The sequence below is a fragment of the Trichoplusia ni genome, chromosome 28 (genome assembly GCF_003590095.1).
Source record: "Trichoplusia ni isolate ovarian cell line Hi5 chromosome 28, tn1, whole genome shotgun sequence".
Classification (NCBI taxonomy): Eukaryota; Metazoa; Arthropoda; class Insecta; order Lepidoptera; family Noctuidae; genus Trichoplusia; species Trichoplusia ni.
The window spans coordinates 1,830,483-1,844,220 of record NC_039505.1 but is presented as its reverse complement, the minus strand read 5'-3'; the positions used below and the strand labels follow the sequence as shown (position 1 = coordinate 1,844,220).

The 13,738-nt window shown below is 40.2% G+C and overlaps 1 protein-coding gene across 1 annotated transcript; it reads left to right on the top strand.

The window, feature by feature from the left end:
- Nucleotides 1–6,774: 6,774 nt before the first annotated feature.
- Nucleotides 6,775–8,754, top strand: LOC113506013. Its single transcript, XM_026888874.1, has 2 exons — nucleotides 6,775–7,383; nucleotides 8,740–8,754. Exons 1-2 carry the CDS (start codon nucleotides 6,775–6,777, stop codon nucleotides 8,752–8,754), a joined length of 624 nt encoding a protein of 207 aa, XP_026744675.1.
- Nucleotides 8,755–13,738: the final 4,984 nt, after the last annotated feature.

Genomic DNA, 13,738 nt, shown 5'->3' with positions numbered 1-13,738 from the left:
TCATAAAGACGCTTCGGAAGCCGATGTTGCGGAGTACATCAAAACTAAAACTCGAGAGGAAGTGGCGCCTATTAAAATTAAAATGGCAAAGGAAAGGAAATACAGCGCCTTTAAGTTTTTTGTGAGCAAATACGACGCAAATATTTTCCTAAATAAAAGCTTGTGGCCAAAAGGAATTTCCTTCAGGCATTTTGTAAATATTAAAGATGGGTCTAAAATGCAATTGCAAGCAGAGAATGATAATAAGAGGTTTACTTAAATCACACATTCTTAATGGATAGATTGGATCGCATTAACCTTATTTCGTATAACTGCAAATCTCTGAAGAGATCTATGATAGGCGTCAGAAATATGTGTAACAAGAGTGATACAAGAAACCTGGCTACTACCGTATGACTTGCCAATGGTAAAAGATGTGCATAAGGACTTCAGCGGTACGGGTACCTCAGCGGTAGACACCTCTTCTGGAATACTTAAAGGAAGACCATATGGCGGAGTAGCCATACTATGGAGAAGTAACGCGTTTAAATCGGTTAAAGTGATAAAGTGTGGTGATGTGCGTATATCGGCAGTGAAATTAGAATTAAATAATAAGTCTGTGTTAGTTTTTAGTGTGTACATGCCCACCGATTGCATAGATAATCAAGCAGAATAAACGCAATGTTTAAGCAAAATCAGCTCAATAATAGAGGAGAATGTTAACACTCCGATTGTTTATATATTGGGTGATTTCAATACACACCCGAATGAACTTTTTTGTGATCAGCTGTTAGAATTTTGTGATGACCAACGGTGGACGTGTATTGACCTGTTGAGGATGGGTGAGTCAGATGCATATACTTTTGTAAGTGAGGCGCATGGTTGTGCGAGGTGGTTAGACCATTGTTTAGTAACAACTGCAGCATTACCTACAGTTAATAACATTTGGGTAAATTATGAAGTTCAGTGGTCTGACCATTTCCCACTTATAATCGAGTGTAAGTTGGACAGAGTTGTCCGTAATTGTAGGGTAAAAACTGAAACAGTAAGCAATAATATATTGTGGGGGGAGCGTACGACTGACCCAATACAGAGTTATCAGCAAGCTTGTCATAGCAAACTTAGGGGATTCGATTTTCCCATGATATTTTCAAAATGTTGTGATAGGCTGTGCTCTGAAAAGGAACATAAGACTATGTTACGGAGTATGTACGTTGAGTTGGTTGCCATCTTGTCCGAAGCCGCTTCCGCTACAAAAGATTGGGTGAAGACACGGAGGAGAGGTGGGTACGTTGCCGGGTGGAACGATCACGTCTTAAAGTACCACAGGGACGCCAGGATGAGGTTCATGGAATGGGTAAAGGCGGGCAAACCCATTAGTGGCCAAATATATAATGAAATGGCTGAGAGCAGAAAAGTGTTCAAAAAAAGGCTCAAATGGTGTCAGGATAGACAAGACCAGATTAAGATGGACACTCTTGCTGCTCACCATTCAAAGAAAAACTTTAAGCTTTTTTAGAAGCGAAATGCCAAAATGAATATCAACCCTGGCGTCCCTGAGAGTTTGGATGGTATTAGCGACTGCAAAATGATTGCAAATCATTTTCGGGACCGTTTCACGGTAAAACCCAGGCACACCAGTGGTTCAAGGGACTCGGACATGTCTGGAGCTGTCGACCGCCGGAGAGTTGTTAAATTCACGGCAAAAGAGGTACGAAAGGTTATCAGTGGGATGCGTAGAGGCAAGTCTCCGGGGGCTGACAGTCTCAGCATTGACCATCTTAAATATGCGGGGGTGCACTTGCCTCGAGTTCTTGCCATGTTTTATAATCTATGCCCTGTGCCATGGATATCTCCCAGATGCATTAACAAAGACAATTGTCGTACCTATTGTTAAAAATAAAACGGGGGATTTGTCTGACAGTAGCAATTACCGTCCCATATCATTGGCAACCATAATTGCGTAGGTGTTTGATAGCTTGCTTAACAATATCCTTCTTAAGCATGTGAAGTTGCACGATACCCAGTTCGGTTTTAGAGCTGGGCTGTCTACAGAAAGTGCTATCTTGTGCCTTAAGCAAGCTGTCAGATACTATACAGACAGGGGGACGCCGGTATACGCGTGCTTCCTTGATCTGTCAAAAGCATTTGACACGGTCCTATATAATAAACTGTGGCAGAAATTGGATAGCGCGGGTGTACCGGCGGAGGTTACAGCCTTATTGGGACAGTGGTATGGGTGTTAAAGGAATCAAGGTCGCCTCAATTTTTCGGCGTGTGCGAGATAGCAGTAACAGTATCTTGAGGATGATAGCATCACGTGATGATTGTCCGATTCAATATCAATGGATGAAAACCATGCTGGGGCGGTAGACACGGGCAGTAGGATATTGTATCGGTATCAGGCTGTCGTAATTATGTATCTGGCTCACCGTGAGGTAATTAAAATAATTATTAACAAATTAATTTTCTGATTTATTTTTACTTTTTTTAATGATTATGTTATTTGAATTTGAGTTATTTTGTATGATGGTTTTTTGTATTATTTATTGACTAAATTGTTTAAATATGTGTGATTATTATGTCTTTTGGTACTGTTTATGGATTGTATTGAAATCTGAAATAAATGAATAATTAATGAATTAATTAAATTAAAGCTGTCGATAGCAGTATATATAGTAGACGATAAATCCCTCGGCAGTTGGCCTGATATTATGTTTAACTCATTTCTTACTGTTCAGGACTGAGCAGTTGAAAATTAAATCTGCCATTGTAAATATTTGTTATTGAATCTAAAAAAGTCACTTGTATATTCCTCAAACTAAATAATATATTATTTGCAATCATGGCTGTTTCTATGAAGTCTGATGACAAAGAAAGGTTTGTATACCGTTTTTAATTTGATTCAATGAAGTATCAATATGATTTAATTTTTGATAGATCAATTTATGATGATGTTCCATGGTATCTTCTGTTCTCTTCAGTAGGTTAAATTCTGCATCGACTACGGATATCTGATTTTTCCAAAGCGCCGCCAAATGATTTTCATTGTCCCTGATAGTAGAAATATCTTTTTGGTACTTTTCAGCGAATTGCTCATCTAAGATGCCAAATAAACTATTCGCTACGTAGCCGATGCCATTTATAAGGCCACGGCGCTGACGTCGCCCGCTATACCTGACTGATAATTCATTAGAATATTGTCATTATGTTGCAATTCCCTGAATCCATGCCATAATTGTTATAGTGCAGTGTGATTTTATTTTTATTAATGGACATATTTTTTCTAGATAGTCGATATACTTTCGTAGGGTCGTATTTCCTTCTTGATTTTTTTATTCTAATTTGTTTAATGTTTTAATTTGTATAATGTATATTTTAATTGCTGTAATTGGTTTTTCACCGTTGTAATTAAATAAATAAATTGATAAGGCTTCGTATCGTAATAGACAACAAGGCGCCAATGATCTCGTATTAAACCTCTTCATGGTGTGATACCCATGCTGGCGTACCACAGGGCGGTTTTCTCTCTCCGTTGCTGTTTTCTTTATTTATTAATAATATTTCGAAGGATCTTCTTTCATCTTACCACCTTTATGCAGATGATATGCAAATATACTCGCAGGCCACGCTGGACGAATTACCTCAAGGTTTAATTAACTTAAACGCCGATCTTGCACGAATTTGGGATTGGAGTGCAGCCCATGGGCTCATAGTTAACCCTGAGAAAACGCAAGCCATTGTTGTGGGCAGTTCCAGGCTTACCTCCCGAATTAATTGGTCGCAATTGCCCCAGATTATTTTCAACGGTGCTGTAGTACCAATTAGCCACACAGTCAGGAATCTGGGTATTTACAATGACCGAAATCTCACTTGAGGCCAACAGATTCGAGAGGTAGGTCAAAAATTGTTTCGCTCGGCTGGTTCGCTTAGGAGACTTCGTCACTTTCTACCAACTGCCACTAAAGTTGCACTTGCAGAATCCCTTTTGCTTCCCATCCTCGATTATGCTGATGTCAGCTATCTTCTAAATATATAAAACTCAAAGGTGACTGACTGACATAGTGATGCAACAACGCACAGCCGAAACCACTGGACGGATCGGACTCAAATTTGGCATGCAGGTAGATGTTATGTTATAGGCATCCGCTAAGAAAGGATTTTGGTAAAATCCACCCCTAAGGTGATAAAATAGGGAATGAAAGTTTGTCAATTCTAAACCGATCGCGCTGCCACTTTGCATGCATATAGCTACTATAACGTAAGCATCCCTTAAGAAATGATTTTGATAAATTCCACCCCTAAAATAGGGTCTGAAAGTTTGTGTAAATCTTCATAGAGTTTTGACTGATTGAACTAAAATTAATGATTACATCTAAATATATAAAACTCATAGGTGACTGACTGACATAGTGATGCAACAACGCACAGCCGAAACCACTGGACGGATCGGACTCAAATTTGGCATGCAGGTAGATGTTATGTTATAGGCATCCGCTAAGAAAGGATTTTGGTAAAATCCACCCCTAAGGTGATAAAATAGGGAATGAAAGTTTGTCAATTCTAAACCGATCGCGCTGCCACTTTGCATGCATATAGCTACTATAACGTAAGCATCCCTTAAGAAATGATTTTGATAAATTCCACCCCTAAAATAGGGTCTGAAAGTTTGTGTAAATCTTCATAGAGTTTTGACTGATTGAACTAAAATTAATGATTACAGATTAGAGCCATATGTACATCCGATTAATTCGCTAAGAAAGGATTTTGATAAATTTCATCCCCAAGAGGTTAAAACAGGGGATGACAGTTTGTATGAAACTTTGTCAAATTTAAACCGATCGGACTGAGTCTTTGCATGCATATAGCTACTTTGACGTAAGCATCCCCTAAGAAATGATTTCGGTAAAACCCACCCCTAAGGAGATAAAATAGGGGATGAAAGTTTCTATCAAACTTTGTCAATTTTAAACCGATCGGGCTGAGACTTTGTATGCATACAACATTTAATGGTATATACAACTTTTAATGGCTTTGTAAGTGTAAATATTATGCAGGTCTATTTTTCAAAACTAATTTCTCTAAACTGTTGATAGATATGCAAATTCTGGCGATTTGAGTAGGTTTTTGTCTGATATATTTTATCGTGGCGCTGGCGGTATCGCCGTGTCTCGTGTGCGGCTCCCAGATAAATGGTTGAGCTGCATGGGCCGCTCAGGGCATGCGTGCCGCTTGATACCGCAGGCCTGCTCAGATCGCGTCGGTCTGGCACTTTCTTCCAAAGGCCAACTCAGAAAAGACACTGCATTTATTTACGCATTGTGAAAAACTACATTGTCTGGACTTTAAAAGAGGCGATGACCCCTGAGTTTGTGTTGACGTTTCTTCTCAAGGTAGCCAGCTAGGAAATGTCGACTCCAGCTAGCTTTAAAAAATTACATGTAAAAGTGATAAAGTCTATCCTATTTGCAGAATATTTTTTTCATTTCATATAGCTACTATGACGTAGGCATCCCCTAGAAAATGAATTTGGTAAATTCCGACCCTAAGAGGATAAATAGGGGATGACAGTTTGTGTTAATCCTAAAGATTAGAGGTATATAATTCATCCGATTAAATCGCCGCCCCCATCGAATAATATCGTAATCGAAAAATCAAAATTTTACAGGAAACATAAAATACTGTTTTTAGCTCATAACTTTTTGCCAGGTGAACATAGAAACAAGATTTATATACCAAAAGACGCCTGTTTTTGCCTTCTACAATGTAATAATAATAAAAAATATTTTTATCCTAGATTGAAGTTAAAGACGAAAATGCACCTATATTACCAAATCTTCATTCGTAAAGCTACAGTACGATTTTATTCGAGTAAATAATCGACACAGCAAAAGTAAAATACTGGGTCGTCAAAAGTGCAAAATAAAAAGTAATAATTAACCAAATTCTTAAAATAAAATATTTTCAAACTAAATAAAGGTACGTAAATCAAAGATATGCAACGATGTATACATAAACAATACAAAATAAACATAATTAGCCAATCCACATTCTCTGATTCTTTTATATTTATATTTCAGTGCCATTTAGTCATCATCCAGGTTTGACTTATCAAGAAAAGGTACAAGAAAGTTGTGAAAACCATGGTTATGTTTAGGTAGGGCTTCACTAGCACATAATTCAAGTAAATCAACATACAGAGGTTTAGTAATGGGGGTTGGTTGATCAAGCTATCGACGATTTCAATTTCTACAGGAGTTGTGATTTAGCTGGATCCGGATCAGTGACCAAGTCAATACATAATAATTTTTATAATAACTATCGTGAGACTGATTCATTATTAAATGATGTAACGGTTTACTCACGCGTATTTATCGGGGTAGCCCGACTAGTTTCGGACCCAACCGGAGTCCTTAATCATGAGCAGACGCGGCGGGATCGCGAGTCGAACTGACGTCAGCGGCCGCGCATCTCGCTGCGTAGCGTCGCGCCCGCGCCGTGAGCGGCGGTGGGGCCGGCGACGCCGGTGGCGCGGGTGGGGGGTCTGCTGTCGTCATTGGCATCGTCCATGCTCCCGTACTGGCTGAGTCAGTGCATACTATGCTGACCGCGTCGCTTTCCAGGCTTGGCTTCGTATGACCTATAGTTAGCCAGATAGACGCACCGACCTATAAACTGTCGCGTCACCTGGCTACACTATTACAACCATACACGGGCCAAACGAGTAGCTACGTGAGAGACTCCCGTCATTTTGTTGAGTTGCTAGAGGGTATACAGCTGCAGGACACAGATATAATGGTTAGTTTTGACATTACGTCGCTGTTTACCAACGTACCAGTAGATGAGGTCATACGAATTATCACAACCCTTTTAGGCGGAACTACACTACCTACTGGCTACGTTGAGAGTATCACGTATTGTCTTAAAAGTGGATATTTCCTGTGGCGAGGGGACTTTTACCTCCAAATTGACGGAGTGGCTATGGGCTCACCACTGGCGCCCGTTGTGGCAAACATCTTCATGGAGTGGTTTGAGAAAAAAGCACTAGACTCTGCAAACGTGAAACCGCGATACTGGTGGCGATATGTAGATGATATCTTTGCTGTCGTCGCCCGGGACGCATTGAAGGACCTGACGTCACACCTAAATCGGGTGCACGCGAAGATAGAGGTCACCATAGAGGAGGAAAAAGAAGGAAAGTTACCGTTCCTGGACGTACTGGTCATCCGAGAGCCGAACGGACGGGTGACTCATACCGTATACCGGAAGCCAACGCACACAGACCGGTACCTACAAGCCGACTCCCATCACCACCCCTCACACCTATCTTCGGTGCCTCGTACGCTGCTGAACCGAGCACTCGCTCTCTGCGACCATGAATACGTCAATGCGGAACTGAGGCATGTACGTGACGTATTAGAGCGCAATGGATATCAGTGGCGCAAGTGTAGACGTCTCCTGGGATCTGCGGGCGAAGCTCGCAAGCGTCCGGCGGAGGCTGAGCGGACTCCTGCGTACTTACCATACGTGCAGGGTGTCACAGACAAGATAGGTCGCTTGTTACGCCGGAGATATAGCATCAAGACGATCTATCGGCCACCCGGACAACTGCGACAGATGATCCGCTCTCCCAAGGACAAGGATCCTTTAGGCTTCCCGGGAGTATACAAAATACCGTGCGACTGCGGCCTGAGCTACATTGGGGAAACCCGGCGTAATGTAGCAACCAGACTTGGCGAACATATACGCAGCATGAAGAACATGGACACCGACAAGTCGGCAGTGGCAGAACATGTGTGTAATGCGGGGACGGCACACTACATACGTTTCGACAAAGCCTCCGTACTAGCGAAGGAGAAATACTTCGTGCCGCGAAAAGTACGTGAGGCTATAGAAATCAGCCGTCACCCGAATTTCAATAGAGATCGTGGATGGACACTGCCACCAGCGTGGAAACCAGCACTGAATGCTGCGTTATGTCATACGAAGCCAAGCCTGGAAAGCGACGCGGTCAGCATAGTATGCACTGACTCAGCCAGTACGGGAGCATGGACGATGCCAATGACGACAGCAGACCCCCCACCCGCGCCACCGGCGTCGCCGGCCCCACCGCCGCTCACGGCGCGGGCGCGACGCTACGCAGCGAGATGCGCGGCCGCTGACGTCAGTTCGACTCGCGATCCCGCCGCGTCTGCTCATGATTAAGGACTCCGGTTGGGTCCGAAACTAGTCGGGCTACCCCGATAAATACGCGTGAGTAAACCGTTACATCATTTAATAACATAATAATTTATTGCGTTCTATAATGTACATGTCAAAATATTCTCCTCCAAAATTATATTTTAACTGTAAGATACATGGTCTTTCATGAAAAACTTTTCTGCAATATTATTGCAATATATTTTTTTCTAATCATATATATTTAACTGATTTTAATGAAATTTGGTATGGAGTTAGCTAACACCCTGGATTAACACATAGGCTACGTTAAAACTACGAAAAAAACTTATTCCCATGAGAAAATAAATGTAAACGAATTAGTGGATAATATAGAAATTTCTACATATTTTTTTCAAAAACATGTTAGATATAATATTTTACCGTAGACGCATCTACAGTACCATGAAAGTATATGAAGGTCGTACTAGGACAGCAGGTAGCAGTAGTAAATGAGGTGGTACGATTAAATTAGGCTGTGGTTTCAATCAAAATGAAAAACAATAAGAACAAATTAATAGTGGTCATGGGGGTGGTCCACAGGAGCAACAAGGTTGATGTATATGAAGGTGGCATAAAACATGGTTTAACAAAACGCAAGTTTTCAGTTAAAAACAGTCGATAGTAGTAATTCACGAGGGTGGTTCCAGGAAAACATAGCAGTAGTACACAACAGCGGTACCAGAAATGCAGGTAGTGTACATGAGGGTGGTACCAAGAGAGTAGGTAGCAGTATTTCATGAGGTTTGTAGCTGGGTAGAAGGTACTGTACATGCATGAGGTCGGTATCAGTAGAGTGCGCAGCCGTCATGAGGGGGTTACCAGGAGAGCAGGTAGCAGTAGTACATGAGGGTGGTGACATTAATTCGGGAGTCAAAATAAAAAAAGAGTCATCAATTGGTAGCAGCCATTAGATTGGTACTACAGTGGTAGTAGATGAATATGAAGATAGTTGCGATCTTTCTGAAGGGGCACAATTAGCCTAAGAAACTACTATTCAATCAGTATTATTATCATCAACTCTAAGGCACTAAGTTCGAAGTGATATAATGTACCTATTCTAATATTGTAAAGCTGATGAGTTAGTTTGTTTGAACGCGCTAATCTCAGAAACGATCAGTCCGATTTAAAAATTTCGTTTGAGTTTCGTAAAAGTTTAATAATCGGTGAAGGCTAAACCTATCATTACACCATAATTTATAGGAGCCGAGCTGTATTGTAAATCTTACAAATACGGACGGAAGTTACGTGGACTCTAAAAGTAATCCGATTTTAAAAGATCCTTACTTATAACTTCTTAATTACCACGCGGACGAAGTCGCGGGCAACAGCTAGTCTTGATATAAATGAGGCACAGCTAGATAAACTTGAGCGTCTTCAGAACTTTTGCATTAGGTTCATATTTGGTTTACGCAAATATGATCACGTGTCTGAATTTCGTCTGAAGCTCAAGTGGCTCCCTATTCGCCTTCGCCGGAATGCGCATATTCTTTCATTACTTTATAGTACTCTTTTTAGTCCTTCAGCTCCCATTTATCTCAAAGAACGTTTCCAGTTCCTTAATGACACACATTCACGATGCCTGAGGTCATCGGAAAATTTGCGACTTAAGATGCCACCTCACTCCACAGGATTCTTCGATAGGTCTTTCACTGTGCAAGGTGTGCGCTTGTGGAACAAACTCCCTGCATCAATCAGAAAGGCTCAGACACTTAGCACCTTTAAAAAACTGGTAAAAGACCATCTCCTTTCTTTAAAGTAGCCATCTTAAACACTGATTATCTGATTATTGTATGTATTCATTTTATTTCTTATTTCTATGTTATGTATGTTTATGTATACCTCTACATGTTTTTAACAATAGTGCACCACCTACCTCTGTACATACTGATAATTTTCCTGTCCTTCCAAAGGTTGTCTGGAAGATATCGCTTTTAGCGATAAGACCGCCATTGTACCCTAACACTGCATGTATTCAAAATCACTGCTGTAATTCCATGGTGTACAATAAAGAATATTCTAATCTAATCTAATCTAAATGTATATTAGTAATTGAATCAAAATAAAGACTGTTATTGTTTTGCAATGATGTAATATTGGATACGGTTTCCGACGAAGGTACAATGACCATGAAGAATAATAATAAAGACATGGCTATTTTTGTAAAAGTGATCGATTGGTTTCTAGACTGTTTAGGGGGTTTAATGTCTTGATTTTCTTGCTGACATTCCTTTTCTTGTTTTCCATCTTTGTCTTCACTATCTTGGCTTGAAGTAAGTATGGAAAGCTTGATGATCGGTCGTTTGATAAAACCATTTTTTATTTTGAGTGTGACGACTCTTACATGTTCGTCGCATCCCGGATGGAGCTGTACAACCTTCCCCAGCGCCGGATGGCCAGGCGAAAGGTTATCTTCCTTGATAACTACTACATCGCCTATTTTAATGTTCTCTTTCGGCTGGCACCACTTACTTCTTACTGATAGTTGTGTGAGATATTCGCGACGCCAGCGATCCCACACATCACTTACGATTTTCTGAACTAATTGCCATCTGGTTCTCAGGTCTTTTTCTGTTTCGTATATTGTTAAGAGGGGTCCATTGCTAAAAAAGTGAGATGGTGTGAGAACGTAGAGTTTTTCAGGATCATCAGATAATGGACAGAGCGGTCTTAAATTGTGTTAGCAAGGTACTAAATTCTTGATAAGTTAGTCGTTGTTCACCTATTGCGTTATAGGTGAACAACGACTAACTTATGAACTTATGTACTTACTTTTAGGTGATACTTTAAGCTCTATATGGCCGCTTACCACAAGCCGCCTGCAGATGGCCATGATGGAGCATTAAAATGCCAGTTAATTCCCATTATTGCTATCTCCGATTTACATTCTTGTCCGTCGACTGATTTCTGAATTTCTGCGTATTCTTGTTGTAATTATTTTATTTGCTCTGACAAAGTTTGTACCTTGATCACTGTGCAAGTGGCCGGGGACGGTAGATAACGTCATATCCGATACTAGCTCTAGATGTACAGCTTTGGTAGCCATACATATAAATACTGCCATGTATCCCTTTGTAGTTTTGATACCACGGCCCTTGTTGGCCTTTATATAAACATGTCCTGTGTAATCAACACCTGTATGATAAAAAGGACGTGTCGGGTTTACCCTTGATGATGGTAAATCACCCATTATCTGAGCTGATGCTTTTGGATTTTGCCTCTTGCATGTCACACATAGGCGTAATCTCTTTTTTACGGCCCCGCTGCCGCCCAGCAACCAGTATTTTTGTCTAATAAAAGATATTGTAAGTTTAGCCCCACCATGAAAAGTAGTTTCATGAGCTTGATCGATGATAAGTTCTGCTAATCGGCTGCTGGGAATAATAAGCGGGTAGTTCATTTCTGGATCCATGCTGGCGTGTCTCAATTTGCCACCTACGCTCAATAACCCATTTTTATCTAATATGGGGTTTAAGCCTAATAGTATGCTTCTTTTGTTTAAATGTTGCCTTTTGCGAAGACAATTGATTTCGTCACATGCTTGAGTTAATTGGATAATTTTGTTTCTTGATTTGGATAATTCATCGACTGATAAGTATTCTGGGTTCTTTCTGCAAATAATTCGATTGATCCATGATAAAACTCTGATAGCCCTGTTGATTGAACTGTATTTGTGTAATAAATCGTTAACTAATTTATTCATAAAGGAGTTGTCTACCGTGGCAGCATTTATTTACAATTCATGTACACGGAAAATTCGCATAAATATGGGATATGAAAATACATGTACAAAGGTACTGCTTATTTCTATAAGAAATCTCTTCCAGCAGACCTGCGAAAGGAGAAGAGAATTAGAAATATAGGCATAGGTGCACAAATTTGCAAGAGAGAATAATAAGATAATAATATATATAATTTATGGTTAAAGGAAAAGGAATAGGAGAGCAAAGATAAAAATATAGATAATACATACTAGATGGTGACACGAGAATAACAACATAAAAAAAAGAAACAAAACAACATAAATTAAGAGGACAGGTAATGTTCCTTCACTCGTCTCTTAAATATTGAAATAGAAGGAGAATTTCGTATGTCAGGCGGCAGTGAGTTCCAGAGTCGGACTGCATGCACAGAAAAGGAATAGGAGTAGAAGTCCGTGCTGTGAGGATGGAACTTTAGGAGGGTTTTGAGGTGGGATCGACACGGAGCGTCAGGAGGCTTAACATAAGAGAAACGCTCTCGCAGATAGGATGGATATTGAGGATTATGTAGGATATTGAACAGGGGACATAATATCCGAGTGTTCCGGTGAAGTCGGATCGGGAGCCACTTGAGATCCTTGCGGAAGTTGGAGACGTGGTCGTACTTACGTAGCCCGAAAACAAAACGTATGCACAAGTTTTGCAAGCGCTCAAGTTTGTTTAAGTTTGTGGCATAAGCAATTTTGCCGATGCCGGCTGGATCAAAGCTTGTGCCAGCGAAATTTTAGTTTTTGTTGGAAGAAAAAACTGCAAGCTTTTGAGGGAATGAAAAGCATGATGAACTTTGCGACTAACATCATTAATGTGTACGCACATTAATGATTTAGTCGCGTACGCGCCATGATAAGTTGGAGTCGATTGTTACACCTAGATTTTTTGCTGTGTCAGAGTAAGGAATAGGGACACCATCAAGATATAACTTTTGGAGGCTGTTTATATTAAGAGCATTGCGCTGATGACGGCTGCCGATGATCAACGCCTGCGACTTAACCCATTTAGTCCTGAAACTATTTTTTTCTAAAATGTTTGTTTTTTTCTTAGTATATAGGTTGATAGGGGTCTAAATATTAGGAAAACCTAAAAAATTAAAATCCTGAAATAAAAGGGGTCTGGGAAATAGCCGTACCACATATGGTACAGTAGGATTTGGAGTAAGAAAAATACCGTAAAAATGAGAAAAAAGTTGTTTATTGTTCATAGTTATTTAAAAATGTAATCAGAATAAAAAAAACCGCAGCAAATGAAAACTTATTAAAAATACAAGAAAAACATACACTAAATTAGCATTTTGTGTGGTAAGCAAGAAAGCATTCAACATGCAATCCAACATTACATTTGATGCATCTTGCTGGGCTTTGTCGGTGGCAATGTCCACATCTCGTTCTTTTATTATCGGGCTGTTTTATTATATAATGACCCTTGTCATCAAATCGGGAATCCATAGTTAGAGATGATTGTCGGCTAGGTCCAGGCTTGCTTCGAGACTTATTCGATTCAATTATGGATATAGCTATGCGACGTCTAAAATACAATAAATCTTGTTTGCCACCATTGTATCTATAAAGTAGCCAGGCATTTTGCACTGACATGTCAAGACAATGCAAAATAAGGGGCATGTACCACTTTTTTCCCCGGATGCTAGTTCTGACTGACGAAATATTTTTGATCAGATAAGTCGACACCACCCATATTTTGGTTATACTTCTGAATCAAGTGAGGCTGAGATACACTAATTTTCTTTTTTAGTTGTTGTGAGTATCTCTCTGCCTTATGACACGGTA

What these genes read in the sequence shown, in the direction of transcription:
- LOC113506013 (XM_026888874.1), top strand. Translation starts at nt 6,775, where the DNA reads ATGGTTAGTTTTGACATTACGTCGCTGTTTACCAACGTACCAGTAGAT.